Source organism: Idiotropiscis lumnitzeri, chromosome 9, assembly GCF_059441095.1.
Source record: "Idiotropiscis lumnitzeri isolate Australia: NSW breed Sydney's pygmy pipehorse chromosome 9, RoL_Ilum_1.0, whole genome shotgun sequence".
NCBI classification, from domain to species: domain Eukaryota; kingdom Metazoa; phylum Chordata; class Actinopteri; order Syngnathiformes; family Syngnathidae; genus Idiotropiscis; species Idiotropiscis lumnitzeri.
Window position 1 is genome coordinate 6945673 of NC_142399.1, and position 24750 is coordinate 6970422.

Here is a 24750-nt window from a genome sequence, read left to right on the forward strand (position 1 = left end):
TTTAGAGTTTAAGGCAAACTAGCATTAGGGTTTCAAAGCTGAATTGGGAATCCAAAGTTGGGCTTCAGGACAGTGTTCAATTTAGTGTTGTTGAGCGGCAGTGAGTGTGCGTAATCCATGCCCAAAAACACACGCACACTTTCGGGTTTTTTCACTTTATTTTAAAATTATTAGAAAAACATTCTTTTGCTTTCTTTCACCTTCACAAAAAAAAAACACATTTAGAGGAGGACAAGGAGTGCGTGCGTGTCAAGGTGATTGACGGGACCGGGTGCGGGTGAAGCCCTTTCTCCCATTATTGGGCAAAGGTCGGGGCAGTAACGAAAACGAGGGTGGCGTCATGTGCGTTTTCTTTCTTCGTCTCCCTGAGATGAGTTCGGGACACTTCGGGCTCGAGTATTAGTCATCGTACACGCGGCGACGCCAGTTGCTTGAATTGTTGGAGAAATGTTAATCAAACCTGAGTCAAACAGTCTGGCCATTATTGCCGACGTCATCAAGTTAGCGGAGTCGGATAAGAAAAAATGACACGGAAATCAAGCTCAAGCTCTTTTTCACGTCGTCGCTGTCCGATAAAGCACATAGCTCCATCTTTTGTTATTAATAAACTTTTTTTTCGTATTTATGTTTATTAGATAGCGGCGACGCGTAAAATATTTAAAATTGTCGGGAAAACTCGGAATTAGAGGTACCAACGCCAAATGCGGAAGTAATGGTGACCACATCTCGCGATAATTCAGTCACCGTGAAGTATACGTTGCTGCTACACGTTGTGAACGTTGTGAGAAGACCGTTTCTTTTTTTTTGGGTCACAAGGTAGTGAACCAAAGTTAGGGTTTCAAGTCATAGTTTGCGTTTAATATATGGTTTAGGCTTTACAATTTGGATTTAAAGCCTGGGCTGAGCTTTGAAATTAGGCTTTGGAGCCACCCTAAAGGCTTCAAATTACAAATGAAATCTTGGGTTGGGGTTTCGTGTTCCGGTTTCAAACATGAGCGAGAATTTCAAAATAGGACTTGAAGCCTTGATTAGGGCTTTTAAATGAGAGTTTAAAGCCTCCTATTGGGGTTTTCAACACACAGTTTCACAGTCAGGATTCAAGCAAGACGGCAACCCCGTAACTTGAAATTCAAAATGCTCATTTAAAATCAGACCGCTGGCTTCATACACCAAAGCCGGAAGCTTCAAACTCTCATTTGAACCCCCCAGGGTTACGTGTGAACATGATGAAAATTATGGATCATTAACTGGAACACTTTCAACTTATAAGGCCGTCAAAATAACTTTTGGATAGAACGTGTACATTCAAGAATATACAGTAATGGTTTTCCAACCAATCAACAACACTGGCATTCATAATAGTGGTCACAAAAACCATTTGAAGTCCTGCTCATGTGTGTGATGCTACATGGCTGCGCTGCTTTAAAGGGTTCAGGTGGAGGCGCCACACAGACGACCCATAATGCTTCAGGAGGTTCAGAAAAGGTATTGCTTTGTCATCGGCTTGGAGAGGTAAACACTGGACAAAACGTTTAAATATGACACACACACACACACACACACTCACACAAATGAAAGACATCAGAAAAGTCTACAGAACACACACATTCGGCAGAGTACAAAGATGAAAGATAGGAAAGCGACATGATGCTTTGAGGGCCATAAATAAAATAAAAAAAATAAGAAAGGTTTAAATTAACTGTCAAGACGTATAATGTACAAGGTGTCCCCCCCCCAAAAATCGACATTATTCTTTATTATAATTCATATTTTTTTGTTCCTTCAGAAAGGATGGTGCAAGTTGAGTTGAGTAAACCACTTGTAATGCCTAACAGATCACTTTAGATGGCAGTGTTGCACCGCTTTGGATTTTTTTTTTCCAAGTTTAGGAACCTCAAACTTGAGCTGAGCGTGTCCATGTCTGGTAGAAACAGTATGTGCCGCAGTAGTTTTTTGCTTATTTTGTGTCATATTACGGAACAAACTGAGCACTATATTTATATTTAATATATTTAATTATAATAATGTGAGCAATTTCTTCACAATCAATCTGATATGGCCTGTTTTTCAATAAATGGATGGAGATTAAAACATGTTTTTTATTCCTCTGAATCATCGATTACTCGCTCATATAATTAATAGATTAACTGATTAGTTGCACCACTACACATAACGCAACATTCTGTGGCTCTTGAAATATCAATCAATTCAAAGAGTGTGCAGATTTTTGGAGGACACCTTGTAGTACAAGAACAATAAGCCTCACTGTTTCTTTTGGTTTGGGATAAATACTGTCGTTGTCGTCACAATCACAATGTCTCTCCAGCAGTTTTGTCTCGGTGGAAAATATAGAAATATTTGTCTTGAAAAAGGAATACTCAAAAAAGTCACTTAAAAATGAGAGCGAGACAACGACGACGACAAAAAAAAAAAAAAAAGACGTCCAAACCCGGCGTCCTCTAGTCCACGGGTCCTTGGAAAATGAGTCTGACGAAGCCGCGCTCGCCGCTCAGCTGGTGGGCGCAGAAGGGGCATGCAGCGTGGAAGGTGTGCGTGCCGTGGGGCAGTGGTATCTGACTCCAGAAGGCGGCCGTCTTCTCCGAACAGACGTGGCCGCAGGGGCCGAAGGCGTGCGTGGGCGGCGCGGCGTCCACGTAGAAGCCGGCCTCGCAGCCCAGCCAGAGGGGCACGTAAGGCCCCTTGGCGCGACACATGGGGCACTCGCGCTGACGCCCGTCCCGCTCCTCTTGTCGGTTGCCCCAGTCGTGGTAGCCGTGCACGTGGCCGCAGCGCAGGTAGGCCCACGGCTGCTTCTCGTCCGGTGTGTCCTTGCGGCGCATGGACGGGAAGGCCAGCGTGTTGAAGCCCACGGGGCACTGGGGCCGCGCCGCGTTGATCTCCTGCCGCAGGGCCTCAAGGTGCTTGAGGGTGGGCGTGCGCGACAGGCCCTCGGCCGTGCGCCACAGCAGCGTGGCGCCACACAGGTCGATCAGGGAGCCGTCCACCAGCTCCTGAGACTCCGCCTCCACCTGCAGCCCACAAACACACCTTTATTCTTGTGAAGTTGCATTGAAGTAAAGATTAATCGGACGCTCGATATAATCAGCCAATGTCAGCCCTTTTTAAGTCGTCAAAAATTCCAACATTAAAACATGCTGATTTTGGAATGTTGAAACTTTGGAATATTAAATCACACTCACTTTTTAAATCTAAAATTAAGATAACCCTCCTGGAAAAATATCTACTCTGATCCCCATTATTTATTTTTATGCAAATGTTGAAATAGTTTTTTGTTCTATTTTTTAATATAACTTTGATGTCTGAAATATTCATAAAACTGAATTATCAAAACATGTACATCAATAAAAATGTAAAATACGTTTTTCATTATTTATTTAGTTATTAATACATGCAATTGTTTATTTTACGTAAATAGCACATATGGTGGAAGGGCTTAATTTCATCAGCTCTGGTTCTAGCCTTTCATTTTTGACTTATATTATTTTTTTATCTGTTTTTCCAACACTCTTCTGTATGATGGCGGAAAAAAAAATAATATTTTTTTCCGCCAATTTTTCTGACAGTCGTAAGGTAGAACAAAAACTACATGATAAGTATTGTAAAACTGTCAAATGTTTTGTGTTAAAGGAAAATAGATGGATGGAAAATTTTGGAAAAAGCTGAGCGTTAGATGGCCGCTGGTATGCAGTTCTCTCCCACGTACACTAGGAGGCAGTGTTAGTTTGCTCCTCACAGTGCACGTCACTTCCAATTCGCTTACTGTATAGTAACAAGGTTTTTTATAAGCCTACCAACTTATCATCATGATTTTTTTCCCTCCTTTGTGATTTGAAATTTGCATTCTACTGCAAATCAAGATGATTTTTAAACGTAAAGCCCAAGTGAGTAGGTAAGAGTAGTTTGGTAGGTTAGGTTAGGTGGTTAGTTTAGCGTAGGTAGGAAGGTAGGTTTGTTAGGTGCCCTGCATCCGCTCACCATCTTTCCCCGCTGCTGCGCCGAACGCGTCTCTCGCAGCGTGAAGACGTTCCCGCACACGGAGATCTCCCGCCACACGCCAGGCTTGGAGTCCTGGCTGAAGCCGTGGCGAGGGTGCATCACGAGCACGCCGTTGGTGGTCAGGCCGTCCATCTGCCCGTCGGACGTCTTCCACTTAGCAGCTTTCTCCTGAAACAAAAACAACAAAGGCGCTCAAGAGTCGCTCGCCGGCTTTTGGGTTTCCGGACGGCGGCGTGACGCGGGTCCTCACCCCGAGGAAGATGTTCTTGGACGAGTCGAAGCCGGCTGCGTAGATGCGGGCGGTGTAAGGCGGCGTGCGCTGACACATGATGCGGCAGGCGAAGCGCGAGATGGTGCTCTGGACAGTTTGCGTGTCGCCGTTGCTCTGGCTGCCCGCCATCGTGTCCGTCACCACAAAGTCTATTGGGCTCTCCGTGGAACGGCCCACCTGCGAAAACAAGGACCAGGGACAAAATGTCACTAATGTACATGCTTTTTTTTTTTTTTAAATGAATGTACTTTTATTTAATTTATTTATATTAAAGTATTAATTATGCAAAGCACTTTGAGTTACCTTTTGCGCTACAGAAATAAATCGACCTTCACTTGCCATGACATTGATTTAAGCCCTAGCCTGTTGCCTTCAGAACTTTATAGGAAAGTTGGTCTTCACGGCAGCCATTCAAACAAAAAAAAGAGAATGACTCATCCATCCTTCCCTCCCTCATCTGTAGTACGTCCTTCGTGCTTTGCTCTCCCGTACGGCCCGCCCCGCAGCTTAACCTCTGACATCGCTGTGAATATTAAACACGTTTCGGAATTAAACTTGCACGCGCGACTCCGGCAGAGAAGGCGCGTGACCTATTTTTTAAATTTTTTTCTGGGCCGAGCGAGCGAGAAAAAGAAGAATGAAATCAAAGACACTTTCATCCTTGTTTTGACGTCTTTAAGACGTTTAGCCCTGGTGCATTCAGGTCAAATAGGCAAATCACTAAAAACCGAAAACAACGACAACACAGCGAGAAGATCAAGTAAAGGGTGTACTCTACATTCCATAATAATAATGACGAGGGGCTCTCCTCTGCCCCTGATAAGCGACATGAATCACACTTAAGTGTTTCACGCTCTCATCAAGGTGATGTTAAAAGGCACTTTCAACATTATTGACAACATTCTGGCAGAGGATTAATTATTAATTATATTGCATTCAGCATCATCAATAAAAGAGAGAGAGCATTTCTCAGTAGCATTCACAGATAATCCTGACACTGGAAGGTACTTAAAAGGACCGTGTATGTACCGAGTGAGGAACCGCTTGGTCCCAAAGTGCGTTTAAGTGTCAGAGAAAACGATGATGATGAAGATGGGAAGCTTTCACAAAACACATTCACAAACATATAAAAGTACATAGAGGCATATTTTCTTCATCATTTGCAAAAAAAAAAAAAAAAAAAAAAAAGCTTACTGAGTCACGTACACTTATTGCCATTTGTTTCTGCCTGACTGCTCTATACTGCCCCCAGTGGACAGGTTGGACATGCCAGAAGGAGATGGGATCATGACTACTCAACTCGTTGAATTTTTTATAATCCGTCTAATGATGTTATTGCATTTTCATCATATTCTAAGTATTCATTTTGCGTTGTGTTTTGGTGGATAAATGTATTTTGCTGCCATCTTGAGGCATCTAAAGGCAATTACAAATCTTTTCCAATTCCTTGCAGATTTTGGCAATTCACAGCAAGTATGCGTGTGCGTGTGGTACCTGAAACATGTCGACATTGCTGTCGTGCGTGTACTCCACCACCACCGTCTGGGCTCTGGACAGCGTGTACGAGATGCTGTGCTGGTCTTTGTTGCTGATGGCCTGAAGGGGGCGCAAGACAGCACACGTTGAAGCCAACCGTCAAACCAGCAACGACGGTCCGACAGCAGTTAAGACAAAAGGAGGGTCAAGTGAGTTCATATCGTCACTTTGCGGTCTGGACAATGAAGCCGAAACGTTTCGGGACCACCCGCAAGACGACCACTTTTCCAGACATGTGAAATGACCTAGAAGCTTGGCCTCTTCTATGTGTGTGTCCACACCAAGTACTGCATATTAGGCACAGATGTCCACACACACCCTGCATTTCAGCAGTCGCGCGGTAGAAAACGCTGCGATTCCACCAAATGATCCGTTTACAATTGCTTTCTCTCTTCTAAACTTTTCCCAATATTCCATTTCAACGTTATCGTTTCACTTTAAGTAAACTTTCACTCGGTCTTGGACACACACACATACACTTAGGAAAAGAACAAACTTTAAAAAAAGAAAACGATTTTGTGTAGCCTATTCCTGTGGATTTAGAATAGCAACAATGGAACTGGGCAAAGTGTTGCCATGGTTACATCATACAGCTTAATAACTGTTCCGTGGTGCCTTGAAATACAAATTGAATTTGTTCAGTGACAATTTGTAACGAGGCATCTCAATATTGTACATTCTAAAAACATAAAGTAATATATGGAGACGGTCACTTATTAAGCAAGGGCAGAACAGTTGATCAAAGTCATCGAACAAAATTTTCAAATCGCAAAAGCTGCAATTTGGGAAACACAAAAACTTCTTATTTCGGTTAGACAGGCTTTATTTTCTTTATATTTTTATTTATTTTTTTTTATTTTGCGGTTGTTAAAAATGCACTGGAAGAGAACAAAATAATCACGGATTAAATTGTAATCGCAAATCCATGGAAAAAAATAAGAAATACATTTTAAAAATAACATTTAGATTATTTTTCTAAATATGTCAAGGATACAGTAAGCCACAGTAATATTTGTCATTCTTCCGAGAGGACAAAGAACACAGATTTGTGATTATTGTTATGTTGTCTGTCCCTATGTGTTGCTCCGTTCATTCAATATTTAATTGGATTGTATTTTTTGTCAGAATTATGCAAAGCAGACTTTCCTAAGTGGTTGTTTGAGTATTTCTCTGTTCACTAGCTGCCAAATTGCTGCCTCATGTAAAATGAGTTCAATTCACAGCCGTAATACAGCGCTTACATCTGAAATTTCAAGTCAAAGCAACAAAAAGCAAATAAAATAATAATAAATTAGCTGAACGACAGCTAGTATCTCGAAAAAGATGCGAGTCGGGTCACTTGTATCCCAAGGTGCCAACATACAGGCAAAAATGAAGGTAGAATATGTTTGTGTGTGCGGGTGTCTTTATTTATATGCATTATGGGGACCATATCCACCTGAATAAACACCACACTGCGAGGACACAGCCCATGAACTCATAATTCGGACAACGCTATAGTGTTTCTAAGTGTGTAGAATGCTAAAATTCCAATTTTTAGCCAATGTCCCTATAAACCATATTAACATGAATGTTGTGTATTATTGTGTATGAGAAAACGCCCCTGTAGGCAGGACCTTGTATTGCACCCTTAATGAATTCACACAGTGTATATTTCACAGTTTTTGATTGGCTGATGGTCATCTGTCCCCACAATGTCTCCTCTTATTTTATTTTTTTAAATCAAAATGTGTGTATGTGTGTGTTTGCGTGCACGTGTGTTAACGTGTCACCTTGGCGGCCTGTGGAGAGCAGGCGACGTGAACCGTACTGGGTTTGACTCCGTTGGCTTTCGGTCGTTTGCAGAGCGCAAAGCGGCTTTTGCGTCGGCCTCGATCGCCGTTGGGCAAAGAGCCATTGTACCTGCACGCGCATACACACACACACACAAAAACACACACGACGGGACATTATAGTCTCAGCAGCTGTATAATAAATACAGTGGGGGGAAAAAAACGAACGCTTCCGTTCCTTGAGTGCACGTGCGTACACTCACACACGCGTTTCTTTTCTGTACTTAAGTGACCCAAAATCAACTTACTGAACGCATCACATTGCAGCTTTAACTTCACAAAACGCTTAAAGAATAATCAATAATAAATCTTATGAGGGGGACAAAACGTTGCTACGAATGCAAAAAGTCTTAAAAGTGGTTTACTAGTACGTTCTACATTTTTTTTCAGGACCTGTTGTTTCTAGAGCGGTGGCAGTGGCACGCTCGTGGAGGGTGGAGCCAAACACGTCTGTTGATTGGTCGACGGAATATTGAGCATTGTTGAAGTGAATTCATTGTTGGGTCAACTGGAAGTACGTCGGCGCGTTCCATTATTTAGCTATTCCTTTCTGGTGTAGTTCCGACTCTGCGGTTTGGTTTATGTTGATTTGGTGGCAGTTTCAGTTAGTTATTGTTTATTTTCTTTCTTTTTATTTTTTAAAGCACTCTCATTTTTATTTTATTTCGTGAACGATTTTTTATATATATATATATATATATATATATATATATATATATTTTTTTTTTTTTTATTTTTTTTTTAATTCAATTTTCCATTAGTTTTATTCTTAATATCTTTAATAAACTTGGTTATACATGCTCCCAAGGAATTAAATTAATTATAATTTTATTGCTCATTTGGTGCCGAATGTGTTGGTTATCCGCCAGTAAAAATATTCATTCAAATTATTGTCATTATTTTATTAGATTTTTTAGAGTATTTCTTCTTTATCCCAGATTTCCACCTAGTACGCTTGGGTGCAGGACGAATCCCTGCGGAAAAACAGGGCATCACTGTAAAGCAATAGTTGTGCCCGATGAAAAATAAAGCATTGTGAAACGTTTGCTATTTTGCTTAAGAAACGCAAGTTGCCGACGTTCCCACAAGTCACCCGCTGTGTCCCCTGAGCCACATTTAGGTGTGCCTATATGAAAGCATGCGTTTGTTATTTGCTTTTTTTGGGTGGCCTTTACACCATCTTAACAGAAAACCACACGGAGTAAAAAAAAAAAAAAAAAAAAAAGAGCGAGTGGCGCTTTTGAAGAGTGTGCGCTCAAATGACTGCATCCTCCCTTTAAACGGCTTCTTTGAGGTTTGTTTTGACTTAAGTCCACATGCTCAGCTGGAAGTGGGAAAAAACCTTCACCACACCCTCATCATCATCATCACGCAAAACACACACACACACACAGCAACAGCCACATGGCACACTTCCTGTACGTCCGCTAACCTCCTCATCCTAAAGTGCCAACCTTTGACATTAAAACATGTGTGTTATCGAACAACACACATGTACATGTGTTGCTTGGTTTCACAGCTGACTCAAACTTTGCTGCTCTTAAACCGATGTTGTCACGCAGATTACCGTGGAAATTTTCCTCAGTGGAAAAAGCAGTAAAAAGCGGCTGGCTTTGCTTCTTTAACCTCTCAAAGCTTTTCCACTTTGCTTTGCTTTTTTTTTTTTTTTTTTTTTCTGGGACTGCTTTTTTTTTTTTTTTGGTTCTAGGTCAGGCTGACATTTTTAAAAGGATCGGCGGGGTCGTAGTATTGCGTGCGATCGGAAAAAAAAACCATCAAAATAAAAGGCCTCGAGTTTTACCAAATATTTTAGAAAAATATGCAAGCGTTGAAAGAAACTGTTTTGTCCTGCAAAACATGTACCAACTTAATAATACTTCCATTAATCATGTCATGGTTGTGTGTCTTTAAGGGGTGGGGCTTAGTGAGTGCCATCAGATCACTTGTAAGTCAAGGTACAACTGTATTGCAATATTCTTTACAGATAATGTGAAAAAAGGTATGAAAATGTGTTTGAGCGAATACAATTTTTCAATCTATCAACTTCCATACCATTTGGTGACTTTTTCAGTCGCTCCATCTCTGCTGCAACTCTAATCTCATATCACCTGAAAATCCAATATCCTAACCTTCTTGCGAGGAGTGCATATATTTATATATAGCTACTGGCACGTTATTAGAATGCGAAAAAAGCTCGACTCCACCCTCCCTGCTCCTCACAGGTAGATAAAACATGTACGCACACGAGTCCAAAAGGAGAAGCAAATTAACACATCAAGGAGTGAAGTCTTGACGTGTATGTATTAATAAACAAGCGTGGCCTCTCTGGATCGTGTGACTCCTTATTTGCATACTAATTGCATCTGCACATTCATGAACATGCAAATGTGTTTTTTTTATTTTTTGTATGGATGTTAATGTATGTATAAATATATATGCTTTTAAATCTTTACATGGGCCTTGTAGCCGCACTCCATACGAAGACATTCTTAACCTTTGAACTCACAGCCATTGTTTTGATCATGTTTGTTAGCACCGCTGCTACCCACGAGAACTCGGGCTCAAACGGGCTACAAAGTTCGGCGCCGTCGCCGGCGAGCGGCCCTGCCCCTGTCGCCATGGCGACGCGCTTCCCAAATATTGAGCGTTGTTACTCAGTCAGAAACTCTCCCGACCTCGTTTTTCGACCCCGCTGGACGTGTTCTCTGTCAAACAACAAGAACAAGGATGCTTCCTGACACGCCGTCGTCTGGGCGGCTTCACTCGGAGGCTCCTGAAAGACGTGTTCAATTTGGGCTCACTTCCTGTGTAGTGTTGAAACACACAGCTGCTAATGACAACAGCTGCGTTATCGCCACTTTGGACAACAAAAATGTTGTCTCATGGCTACAAGTTATGTGATGAAGATTTATGTGATGTTATGTGACAATAATATCAGAGCTCCATAAGACATACATATACGTTTTCAAAAATGTAGTCCCTGCATCCCAAAGACGTATTTATACGTCTTAGCATTTTTTTTTTTTTTTGCGTCATAACTCCGTGTTTTTATAGCATTAGAACACAGTATTCGGCTGGCCTCACAAAATCAGTCAAAATCCAGAAAAACGCTGGAATTGAGTGGTTTCATCTAGTGAAAATTTCTGGCATTAAATGAGTTAATTGGGCCAAAGCTGAAGTTGGGGGGAGCAAATGGATTTTTGTTTCATTGGCGTGCACTTAAAAATGTTGAGACCATCAATCTGACTTAACCTCAATTAAAAAAAAAAAAAAAAAAATCGATCAATTGCGGAAATTTTTTTTTTATTGTTTGTGCACACCGTCTTACATATAACTGGTTATGAGGCCGTGTTGGAAATTAACCAATCACACTCAAACTTGGGAAAAAAGGGAGTCAGACTCTGATTAACCCCCCCAAAAAAGTTCTGATCTTCTAGAAGGCTTTTCCAAACCACACCCCCAAACTACGGATTAAGGACCCTTGGGGAGCCGGAGAAACTGAATTTAACTGTCGTGACGGTGTAATCGGGACTGCTTACCCGAGCACAATGAGCTCTCCATACTTGACTGGCACTTTGATGGAAGTGGTGCAGATGTTCTCCTGCTCGGGGGAGTACATCGGGCTCGGCTGATGGATGGACGTCAGGGTGGGCGACAGCGAGGGGGGGGGGGGGGCGCCAGGCAAATAGGGGTAAGGAGGAAGTGGGACAGGGAGTCGGGGTGGTGCTGAGCTGAGTGGAACACAGGGGTGGGAAAGGAGGAGGAAGGGGAAGGGGTCAGCTGAGACTCAGCTCCAGCCTCTCATGCTTCAGTCGTCCGTCAGTTGTCCCCTGCAAGGGAAGCAGGGACGTTAGCAACAAAATGGCCACTGTGAGTCCAGCTTGTTTTTAAGGCATGCATCAGAAATGCGAAGTGATGCTGATTTTCTGTGACTTTGACACAGCGCAGGTGTTGATGTGGTTTCCTGAGTGGCTCGCTCAGGCGCAAACAAAGTTTTCAGTTGCTTGCAAATTTGTGCAGAGCACAATAATGCCTTCACACTGTAAGTACAATGCCTTGACTTTGGAGTTAGATTCATAGCCACGCTCGGAACGCATTAAACTTGTTTCTCAAATCATCTTTTGCCATTGACATGAATGGAAATGCGATTAATCTGTTTCAGTGACCAAAAACACCAACAAATTTTTTGAGGGTTTTTTCGTACAAGAATAGCTCTCTACAATATTGTACTTAAAATAAAAAAAAAAAACTTGTAGTTATATAATAACATAATTAAGCATTTGATGATGAAACAAGATATTAGTTATTTTACAGAGAGGATAAAGAATATATGCCTTTAAGTATTGTGGTATGTCTTTTCTGTATGTATTTGAATGTACATTTTTGCACTTTTACAGGGGTTATAGTTTTGCCCCATTGTCTTCGAAGGTTAATCCGATTGACTTCAAACTTGGGCTGTACCATCTCAACACCTATGACAACAACAGGGAAAAAAACATTTCCTTTTTGCATAATGATGCAGTGCAGTGCAGCTGACTCTTATTCTAGCATGTGAACATCGCCTTGAACAAGAGTTCTATATTTGGCTGGCAATGCCACAGTAGTCAACTATAAATGGATCAATAACAGATAATGTGTCGAAGGAGGTGAGGAATCACCCGGGGGTTTGGCATTTTCACGATATTCATCTTCTCACAGTCTCTCGTTCTTCAAACCTCCAAATGTCACATTGTTCTGCATCACAAGATGAGCCACAAAAAGATTTTTTTCCACATGGAAGTGGAAAGTTTACTTTGGTCTGGACCGACTTCCCCCCCTAAAAGTTTTAGTGTGGATAAAAGAACTTGGATTCCTTCTCTTTGCTATTTTTTTTTAATGATAAAGAAAACACTTAAAAATGTATTTCAATATTTTATGCAAATATTTTAATTGCTTTTTTAATTCATTTTCAGGGCTTCTATGGCATTTATTTTTTATACTTAATTTTCAATTGATTGAAAAAGAAATTGTACTTTTTTAACATAGAAATGGTTTTCATTTACTAGTGATTTTTATTACTTTGAAGCTGATTTATAGTATATATATATATATATATATATAGATTCAACTTTTTAACATGAATATTTTCATTTTATTATTTTTTTTATTTAAAATGAATGAGTGATTTTTTTTTTAATTTAAAAAAAAAAGCTGAATAATTTTGCACTTCTAAACGCCGATGAAGATGATGATGATAGTGTTTAAGAAGCTGCCTGGGAATCTGCAAAAAATAACGTTAATTATACGAGTGCATATTGTGTGAGCCTGTGGTTTAGTGCGCACACACCCTTGACCTCGTTGTGACATGCAGCTCGCTGCTTAGTGAGACACACACATGTACACACACACACCCACCCCCACACCCACACACGCACACACGCACACACCAACAAACAGCGCTAAAACAGAAGACAAAGGCGAGAGACTTTGGAGGCGAGTGAGATCAGAACACTGATGACAGCCACAAAAGCCACTTAAACTTTTTTTTTTGCAGTTCAGACATTCAAATCTAGGAGATAAAAAATATGTATATGCTTTCACAGACAACATTTCATCTGGTTTGGTGCTTGGGAGATGTGACACGGCAACCTGATTGCTAGATATTAACAGCAAGTCAACGTGACAAACAAAACGTGGACTCTGATCTTTGTCGTATGTTGAAGGTCAATCGCGACATTCACCACATCCTCAAACATTTGAAAGGCATTTTACTCTTTTTTTGATTCTTTCGACATCCTGCCTGCCTTGATGAACATCTCAGCACGCAGTGCCACTAAAGAGCAGCAGGAACTCACACACGATCCTCACGTGTTTCATCTTCACGCTTCATACAACAACAAAGGTTTGGGTCGACCACGTGTGATAAGATGCCCGCTGAGATTTTTTTTTCACATTAAGGAACCGTGACAACATGCAAAAAAAATAATCATACCAATCAAAAATTAACTCATTAGAAATAAATAAATGGATCATTGACGTCTTTAGCCGTCAATGGTAGTGAATGAATTAAGAAAAAAAGCCCAAGATCAAGATTTAAGCCGGCAGAACTTCTTGTTTTTCAGCTTTGTCGAGACGTGGGTGAATTCATCTGTCAAATAACATAACCAAATGATATAATGAATCGTCATTGTCTGGTGAGCCTTTTTTGTGCTGTTTCAGCTTCCCATGGTTGGCGTTGACTTTCAAAGAGACAACAAGGAGCTGCTAAGTGGTACCAGTCAGCTGATCCACTTCATCCAATGCGCGTAACAACCGCTTCTTTTGTCCAAGTCTGGAATTCCGTGCAGCCCTTTGGCCTGTGTCCTGTTCGGGAAAGCTGATTAAGTCTTTCAAAGCCCCGAGGAGCATTCAAGGAAAAGCTTCAAGCATGACTGACCAACTCAAGACCCACATTTTTTTTTTTAAATAAATAGTCCGCTTGTTGATTAGATTAAGAAATGTATGGTCCGATAATTTAAGACCAGCAGGGGAAATAAAACAATAATTCCTGATTTTTGTTTCCCTTCTCAACATAATAAGGAAGTGTTTCATTCGACGGCGACGGGAGCCAACGACAGACCGTTCCGGAAAAATCACTCATTATTGAATCTTACATTTTGCTCCCCCCGAAAAAAAAAAAAAAAACGTGGCACACGCGGCGCCTCACTTCTTCCCACAAAGGCTGTCAAAATTCTGAACGAAAGGGGGAAACATCTCGCTGATGGTTTCCAGACGCAACGACTATAAAAGTCAGAGAAGAGACCTGAGGACAGCGGAAAATGGCCACAAAAGCCACAATGCGGGAAATTAATGTAGCAGCGGTTAGACAGATAAGACTACAATATCAATACGGGACAGGCGAAGCACATCCGGGAATGTGAGCTGTCGCTTGGGGAAAGGAGATAGAGAATAACATAGTATGGAACACAAATGTTCGTGGCGGGCAAGTTGAACTTAGACAGAAATGAAAAAGAATATACGAAAACATTTTCTGTAAGTGAAGAAAGGAGCCAGGTGGAAGGCAATCACAAAGTCAACATTGCCAAAGACATGGTACAAATGTATGGACGTGGAAGAAAGAAGACGGGTGACCCAATACTTATGTCCAGGATCATTCCCAGGAAATGCTCAGAAAAGTCCCAATTCCCTTCCCACTTTTAGACAGGACACACTTCTTTCATGCAGGCTGCTCCTTGGAGACCCATGCTATATATTTGAGTGTGTGTGTGTGTGTGTGTGTGTGTGTGTGTGGTCCTCTTAATGCAAAAAAACCCTCAAAAATAGGAAGTTAAGTAAGAGGTTGCTCATCTGCGAATTTCACGTCCTCGTTTTAACGTGAAAGTAGACGTAACACTCTATTCTAAGGCTGCTCGCTAAATTTGCCAGATGACGACTTTTCGTCAGATAGCGGCTGCCTTTGGCGTTTTGTGCTACCGATCTATTTTTCCCCACAACTATTTTTTTCTTATTTTGCTCTTTTGCCTCAATGGCACCAGACAGAATGAGAACCGTAACAGCGGCAGGACGGTGGCTGTGTGTAAGATTACCCGACAGCGGTGTGCAATCCAACACCCGACACTCACATTTCCCACAATGTTGCGTTGAAAGCGTTTGTCTCGATAACGATTCTGATGCTCTGTCGCTCTGAGAAAATTAGCTTGAGTGGGTTCTGTATAAAAGACAAAACCCACAATGCTGGAGCAAGCGTGTGAATTTTATTTCATCCCACTCACTTGTAAATATTTGATTGCAGGATGGAGTAACATGTCGTTGGCTGTTGACAATTTTGCTTGAGCTCTGTGTGAAAGAGACTTGAAGACTGAACTTGTCTTTCCGGAGACTTGACAAGTACTCCGCCCCCGATGTACTTTGCTAACTTTTGAACAAGCGTTGCCACAACAATGCTCGTCGGCTCTAAACAGCGAGGCACGAAATATGCAGCGGGGGTCAGGAGGAGGACTTGAGCATTAGGAACAGGGTGTGGAATGTAAACTCGGTTGAAAACACATGTGAACGCAAGCGAAACCACCAAGCATTGCACGGCCAAGACCGACCACACCTGTCTGATTAATTTCAGATTTTCCTTTTAATGACACATTTCACTTCAAAAAGCATGCTAAATACATACAAACATCCGCTGTTGTTGTTGTTCCCCCACTCCCACCCGTGGGGATGACGGCACGATCAATGCCACTCACCCCCCGCTGTGCCTAAACAAGCAGACGGGAACAGGAGTCGGAGGCTTTGGCGCCAAATTCCCGCTGAGAATGAAATTGACTCATCAACGCGAACTTGAAGTTGCTGCGCGCAGGCTGCGAGACATCATGGTAGCCAGGTCCAAGAATACAAGGGCTCCCAGATTCAGCCTTGACCTTCCTGAGGACTCTGGAAACAGGACTCTTGAGTCATATTTGTCCTGGCTGCCGGTTGCTAGGCAGACTTTACAGGGCTCAACTGTAATTGGCCCAATGAAAAAATGTTTATATGCCAAAATGATTCATGCTTTTCAGATCAACGTTTAGCAGTTATTGCTATGGAATGCGCTGCACTGCATTCGTGTAACTTTAAATTCCAAGTTTAAAAGCGTCAGCTTTACAGACGCCACATCTGTTGTGTAGGTGGACTATGACACATGGTGGGATCAGTCAGGAAAGGTAATCACAAACGAAGGCGCTACCTTTTTGAGGCTGATGCTGATTCTGAAATGTCGTCAAATAAATTTGAAATAAAATTCAGATAATCAAGTAATTGGGATTTTAATTTCAAAAGTACATGATGGAAAAAAAGAGCTATTTTATCCTGCAACATTTACAAAAAAAATAAATGTTTCACAATACCTCCATTAGTAACTTTACAACACAGAGAAAAAAATAACAAAAATCATTTTTTTTCATATCATTATCTTTGCGTTGTGTGGTAATGTCTTAATGTGTAATTATTTTGATTTTTTTGGGGGGGCAATTTTAAACGCTAATATCAGCTGATTAAATCGACTGGCCAATTAATCGGTCAGGCCGGGATCTGATGAGAATAACACGGCCCAAAATCTATTAGAGCCAAAATCACTATTTGAGGATCACAATTTTTCCCTAAAGGGGAAAAGGGAATATGTATTAAAGACAATATTTAAGGATCTACCAGAAATGAATGCAACGTGGAATCTGAGGATATATAATATTTTACAAATACTCAAAAATGCTTTATTTGTGTCGTGAGAGGCTAAACTGAGGCATCTACTTGACTAGAGACCTTTATTTATTCAAACGGAGGCATGCTGGCGGCCTCGTGCGACGTTGCCGAGAGCGTCACCGGGAGGCGAGGGGTGGCGAGGGGGGGGTAACACGTGGAAAAGGAGGGGCGACGTTCCAGTTACAGCCTCATCAATGATTCAACCCGACCAACGACAAAAAAAAAAAAAAACAGCAACAGGATCCAAAGCAGCGACACAAACGCACACAAACACACTGTAATAAACACTTCCACTCAACGTGTCGGCGGCGTAACTGTGAGTTGTTGTTGTTACGGAGTTCAGCGTGTGTCAACACGACGTGTGTATTAACAACAACGCTTTCTGTGCGCTGGTTATAAACTAGAAATGTTCTCTGCCTTCGGGCGCCCTCTTTTCCCCCCTACTAATGTGGGAATGATCTCATAGCGGAGCATAGCTGTGAGTGACGTGCGCTAGCAGGTGTCCATGTTTCATCACACAGGAACTACATTTACTTCCTGCTACCGTATCTAAGAATCATGGGAAATCTAATGCTGCACTGAGAGCAAATGCGAGCTAAGCGTTTCCGCCTGCGCCTTTCCAGTTACAATGTGGGACCGCGAAGCAAACAACAAAGCCAGCTTCCATTAACTGCCACGACGGAGTAAAAAAGGTTGGATGATGGTGAGTGCGTTGATTTGTTTACAGCAGTTGAACTGAATTCAGAATTCGCCAAAGTGATAACGTAACCACCAGCCACCAGATTGACTCGCAACTTTTTTTTCTTTTTCATCAGTCGGGCGATCGCCTACTTTTTGCCATCTGTGTAGTTGCACGCCAAACAAAAGCAAGCGAGACACGCGGCGCTACCTGGTATTCCGTACCCTGGTGCGAAACTAGCTTAATAACGCCGAATGATCAGAAAAATACGTTAATCAGCCGATATTAGTCCTTTCAAAAAACAAAATTCAGCAAAAATTGGGCAGATTTTTTTCCCCACATTAAAACTCAAAACAAAGATTACGACATTAAAAAAAAAGGCAGAAAAATATATATGCAGATTTTGGAGATGTTTTTGTCAAAAAATAATAATCAGCCAATCAATCAGTTATCAGATTTTTATTCTGTCAAATCTCGATATCGGCCTTATAAAATCGGTATCGGTCAGGCACTAGTTAGCACTTCTACACTGTTGAGATAATCCCTCCACCTTCCTTCAAAGGTAGACAAATTTGGAGTCGCCACTGCAGGATGGGCATCGTCCACAGGAAATCAAGCATGGAAAAACTCCCATTTGATTTGTCTTTTTATGCAGAAATCTGGCCGCCAAAACGTGGCCACCGTTTGACCCACTTTCCAGGACAGATGTAACCTGCTTCCGCTAACTTTCAGGCTGTTTACCAGACCCTCACACATCCCCAACAGCTGCTTGCAATATGTTGTTTTTTAATTAAATACATTAATGAGTCAGGTTGCACAAAATGTTTGCCTGATGTAAATGTGGCTCATCACGCATTTACATTATCAAGAGAACACGTTAGTTAAATCCATATAATAGTTTTTTATTTAATAGGTTAATTAAAATGTATGTATTCTTTTTTTTGTCATTTATCTCATTAAATAATTGGTTAATTGGTTTATTGTACATAATAATATAAAAAATAGTGGCAAAGTAAATCATTTAACCGACTCTATCTGTTAACTTTGAAATCAATTGTCACCCCTTGAGCCCATTCCTGCTTTAGAGTAACTGGACATCCAAACGAATGGATCAGTCGCTTTCTGCTTCATTAATGAATTGGCTAATGAGTTGAGGTGTAATGACTATAATGCGTTATGGGGCGTGATGGCGTATAATGGACTGCGGGCACGGCGCCATGCAGCAACATTTGGCATCTTTCTGCCAACTGTCACAAAGGAAAGCTCGACGGCTAAGCCATATTTCCGCCCAGACAGCCGACGCCTTCACAAAATCAAATCATAGTTACGGCGTGCTTTCAGACCTCTAAGTTTGGCCGTTTATATTGTCTTGTTTGGTTTCTTTTCACACGGTAAATACACACGATATATTATGGGAAGCATTGGATTAGTGTAATTTTTATTTTATTTTTTTTGCTAGAGGCTTACAATTTGGGGTTTGACATCGAAAGATACATTTGAGTCGAGATAAATGTTCCATTTCTGCGTACAGTATATACATCTGGATTGGATAAACACTTTTAATCAAGTTCTTAAGTGTTGTATTTGGATGTGCATCACGGCAGCTTAAAAATAAAAATCAATCGCATACAACTTGGGCTTACGAAAAAACTATCTCGACACCTCGCGGGAAGAAGTGGTATTTTTTTCGGTGACCTCCCTGAATTTGATGTGTGCCGTTGGACAGCATTCAACATTCCAGTCTGACCTTCATCCATTCGCACACGGACAACAGTAATGCAGCATCCCGCTGAGACCGCGTGTGTGTGTGTGTGCGTTTGTTCGAGCCTCCATTAAGACATCAGAGTATCTGCCTGCTCCCCTCTGACACCATCAGCTCGGGTTTCCTAGCTGAAATCGAGACGCTCACGCCCGCAACGGGGGGAGAGGCGTATATTGTCAAACGTCCTCTGCTACGACGCAGAACACTCTGACAATAATAGACACGTGAATTGCTTTTGGAGGACTCTCGGAAACAAATATGAAAAAAGACTCACATTTTAGGAGCGCTCGGCACATTAGACAATATGAATGTCTGCCGCCAAATCGGATTTGAGGCAACAAAATCCAGCAGGCTCGTCAATCATGACAAATTCAAATAAACGACGGCAATCAGCTCCTGATTTGTACCTGAATCGACCAATCAACCACAAACATGCAACAGCGAGTGTCATCTTTATTTCTTACCATTTCTTAGTTACAACGATATCATTCCAGCAAACGGAATCACCTTTTTGAGGCTTTACCCTTACTCAGAAACGCAACAAATTATTTAGGTATCCTGGCAAAATGTGCACATTTTAGAGTCTTCTCATGTTATTGGATTGAGACAAAATTGAGTGACTATGATTAAGGTGCAAGAAAATATGATTGGGATATACCTACCTGCCACCCACTGACATAAAATCCAGCACGTATGACGCAATGAGATGCACAAAAATCAATAAAGAAACACAGGAAGTCTGCCATTGTGGTTTTGAAGGTGCCATTCATTTCATACAGCTCCCGGGGGGGAAATTAAGTATTCCCCTTTTACCCGGCCATCTTCCTGCAATTCCAACATAGCAGCCTGCAGAATGTCCTGATTCTACCCATGCAACAGAGCCCCAGGGAGCTGCAACAGATGGGAAGTTTACCCTTCTGCAAAAAGGCGACCGGGAAGCGAGCACGATCCCAATCTGCAGCCAAACTTGCAATCACATCTTTTCAAATTTGACATGCTGCAGGAAGGGAATGATGTAGAGATAGTCAAGGCTAAGTAAAGGGAATTCATTATGGTGTCAAACTCAAGGCCCGCGGGCCAGATCTGGTCCGCCACCTTATTTGAAGTGATCTGCGAAGGCTTGTCGCAATTTTTCCTCGACTTGTTCATAAATAGGTATTACTCAAACGCAGGGACGTATTATAGAGCTGATAAGGGTGGCGCGGTAGCCGACTGGTTGGCACGATGGCCTCACAGCGCAGAGGTGCAGTGTTTGATTCTGGCTCCGGCATTCCTGTGTGGAGTTTGCATGTTTTCCCCGTGCCTGCATGGGTTTTCTCCGGGTACTCCGGTTTCCTCCCACATTTCCAAAAATATGCATGGCAAGGTGTTTGGCTGGCAACCAGTTCAGGGAGTACCCTGTCTACTGCCCAAAGACAGCTGGAATAGGCTCTAGTACCCCCGTGACCCTCATGAGGAGAAGCGGTCTAGATAATGAATGATGGATGTTTCTAATAAAATACCAGAAGCGAAACTAAGTCAAATCCGTCTGAAGTCTGAAATCGTAACCTTTAAGTCTGAAGCAAGTCCCAAGTCACTGTGGAAAAAAAAAACTCAACCAAGTCAAGTTGAGTCGCCACCAAATGTCAAGCAAGTTGAGTTAAGTTATTAGTGTGTGAATGGGTGAATGAGGAAGCACTATGTAGGTTGCCACTTTCTGAAGTTTAGTCAAGTTGACGTGCATTTGTTTACGTGTATCCTGCCACATCAAATATGGCCGACACGCTCACAACCAGAAAAGTACTCAAAGTCGAGTCTGTGCATAGACGCCCAACTTCAAGTCAAAGTCAAATCGAATCTCATGAATGTCAAGATAAAGTCAAGTTGAGTCGTTTGCCAAGCAAGTCGCATGTCATAAAATTTGCAACTTAAGTCGACTCAAGTCAGAAGACTTGAGTCCCACACGACTGTAAAATACACATTAAAATTCTTTTTTGCTGGTCTTTTTGGGGTAGCCGGAACAGAATAATAGCAGCTGTACTCAATTCAATGAGGAAATATGATTTATGATTTGAGAGCCTGGTCATGGAACGAATTCATCTGCTTTCTCACGGCACCACTGTACTTCTATTTTGCCAGAATGTTTTTTGTAACACCAGTTTCTGTACTGCAACTACCTCTGACTGTGATGAAAACAAGTTTGAAAGTCCTTACAGAAAGCATTTTACGCAGCTATTTTTTAGACAACACACACACACACACACACGCACGCAGGCACGCACACACAGATTTCCTTCTTGCTGTCTTCCTTATCAGGCAATGTTGTTGCCTGTGCAGCCTGGGCTTCTGGTGACAGGTCAGCATACACATTGGAAAGAGCAGGTGATGGAAAGTAACACAACCCGAGATCACATATAAAGGCGATGCATAAATCTAATTTGTATGTATTGAAACATAGAAACAAGCAGCAAACGGGCACAAAGAAAGACCCCCACTCCTCCTGCAGCCCCCCGAGTCGTAACTCACAGCTGGGACCACCACTAAAATACAAGCTAGTCCTTTCTTTCTCTGTGGCACTATAACGGCTGTTAGCTGCTTCTTAAGGAGCCTAAAGCCACTTACTGACGTTAAGTAGAAGAGTGAAGGACTCACCGTGGGTTCAATGACGGTTTTATTTCCAGCGTCTCTGACTGACTGACTGACTGCCGCCGGGCTGAGCTCCACCGCCGCCGCCGACGCCGCCAACTTAGCAGGCTAGCTCACCGGCACGTGAAGAAGAATAGAATGGGAGGTAAAAATGTAAATTGATGAAGAAAGGTGAACATTGTCCAAATGAAGCTTCAACGAATGTGGATGATGAGTTCGTCCGCCGAGGAGGAGAATATCCCGTGAGTGTGAGTGGAGGCTCCGGATTGAACGGTTCTCCTTTGTTGTGAGCCTTTCAACGTAAACACACACTGTCCCCTCATCCACGCATCCACACATCCACGGGCGACAGCCAGCCAGGGAGCACGGGTGGGCGGGGCCAAGCGTTGAGATCGACGCGGTGACGTCGCCGCTGAGCATTCTGGGAAGTGTAGTCGTCTCGCGAGCTCGTCTGCCCAAGGATACTAAACCAAGTTCTTTACCGTACCTACCGCGAAGTAAAAGCAATGTTTAAAAAAAAAAACAAGAAAAACAGGAAACGAACTATTTCACTTGCTTATAAATGGAATATCGACGCAGTGTTGCAAACCAATGAATAAAAAAAAAAGGTTTTGAAGCACGTCCAGCCATACATCATCCAAGCTGCAAATCCTCATAAGGGTCACAGGCGTGCTGGTCCACCCTGGGAGGGTTGCCAGCCAATTGCAGGGCGCAAAAAGACAAACAACCAGTCACACTCACAATCACTTAGGGGCAATTTTGAGTGTCCAATCAACCTACCATGCATGATTTTGGAATGTGGGAGGAAACCAGAGCACCCGGAGAAAAACCATGCATATATGGGGAGAACATGCAAACTCCAAACAGTAATGCCTGCACCTCTGAACTGGGGGGGGTGGAAAGATGAAAGAAAATGGCTTGTGTAGTGTGTTCAAATAGCTGACGTGCACTAGGTTAGGAGGTTGTTTCATAGTTTAGGACCTGCAATCTGAAAAAAAATAAAATAAATCCCGTCTAAGCTTCCACTTAAGACTGTTTCGTCCAGAAGCAGCTGGTCAGATGACCTGACGCACCGGGAAGAGGTGTGGTAGGGTTGTAGCAGGTCATCGAGTTAAGGCAGGACAAGAACATTTTTGAAAATAACAGGTCGTGGTGTGCTAAGGTGGGGAGGCGAGTGGGTGGCAGCCTCAGGTAAATGCTCCTGAGAAAGGGCATCCACATCTCACCCCGTCGCCGAAAAATGTTGATAGGCAGCAGGCAGCAAAGTTACTTATGCCAGACAATACAGCAAACAGGTTTGTCAACAAGAAAAAGTTTCTGTCCGCATGACCCCCACCAAAGGTTTGAAATTCATGCTTACCTGTTTGAAAATGTATTATTTTTTTTAAATCATTGATGGTGAGCAAAATAAAAAAAATATATAATGCACATGGACCGTGAAATTGTGTTATGTATTTTTTTTTTCAATATTCAATTGACTTGAGTGCACTAAAAGAATTCACATAAGTAACTAAAATGACATGCAATAATAATAAAAAACATACAAAAAGGTTAGAATACAATAATCAAATTTAGGCTTAATTTGTGCATACATACATTTCTAGGGACAGAAAAAAAACATCTTGCAAAGTTTTTCACCAGAGGCTTAACTCATTCCCTACCATTGACGGATATAGACGTACTTTCATTTTACCTGGGCTGGCAGTGGATGAGTTAAATAGTACAAATTTAAAAAAATATGAAAAAGCAAATGTAAATAGAGCTAAAATGTGAATGAAAAAAAATCTAAAGAATGAAAATGAATCTATTTACACACTGTCCTGCTATCAAAGTGAAGTTTTTCTCATGCACAGTTTCGCTTGAAAATAGGAAAGCGTTAACAGTACGCATGTTCAAGTTCTGTTTCAAACTTGCTGCTGCAGATGCAACAAAATTCACTGCAAAAAGCATGCTTTCTGCGGGAGCTGTAGACTGAATGCACAAGCTCTTACATAATCCTTGCACACGCTGTAATGTAATGTAATGTGTGTGCGCGTCGCCATGGTTTCAAGAGCAAACACCTCCAGTTGGCATTTCCAAGTAGCAGAAGCAGGAGCAACGGACACACCTTCCTTTGATTTGTGCTGATGGATGTTGCTGCACGTCCTTGTGAAAATGTCGGGAGAACATTCTTCTTTTGGCAATTTTTACTGAGCGTGACGTTGCAACATCGCTGGGAACTTTTCCATAGTTTGCCGACCCCTCACACGGGCACAGAATGTGCGCTTTAAGCAAAAAGTGTCAAAAGTAGACCACAGTATTTTGTTATGAATTGCAACTTAAGCTTTTGATCATTGACATATAGGGGAAAAAAAGCAACCACAACAATGCACATCAACAACAATAAAAGTCCTTTCAATTCATTGCATTGGATTGAATTGTGATGCAATGATGATGATCGCTCCAGAAAATGGACGGACGTCGTCAATTGGCTGCATCTTCTCCTAGACGAGGCAACGAGACACCAAATTTAAACATTGAAGCGGTCACTGCCGCAACTTCCCAAATAGAATAAACCATTTTTTCATGATGTCAGCGATGTCATCCATCAAAGCGTCTGTCATGATGACTTGGGGGCTTTGGGTTCTTGAAGCCAGGCCAGGCTGTTCTTGTCGTGCTTGTTGTTGTTGTGCGATAAGAGCAAAACATAGCAACAGCTGGGCTGCTGATGTGTGCGTGTCTGTGTGTGTGTGTGTGTGTGATAGAAACACGCCGGGCTGGTTCACCAGTCAACTATTAAATAACAGCACTGTCCCGTGTTTGAGGGGCCGAGGCGAGCGCT

The 24750-nt window shown here is 42.1% G+C and overlaps 1 protein-coding gene across 1 annotated transcript; it reads right to left on the minus strand.

Moving 5' to 3' along the window:
• Positions 1-139: 139 nt before the first annotated feature.
• peli1b (pellino E3 ubiquitin protein ligase 1b) lies at positions 140-22280 on the minus strand. The gene is made up of 7 exons (XM_088305251.1): positions 21936-22280; positions 11196-11486; positions 7597-7726; positions 5783-5884; positions 4268-4465; positions 3997-4185; positions 140-3029 (listed from the first exon to the last, which is right to left on the minus strand). The coding sequence occupies exons 2-7, from the start codon at positions 11273-11275 to the stop codon at positions 2460-2462; spliced, it is 1269 nt and encodes a 422-aa protein (XP_088161377.1). The 5' UTR covers positions 11276-11486; positions 21936-22280; the 3' UTR covers positions 140-2459.
• Between the last annotated feature and the right edge of the window lie 2470 nt (positions 22281-24750).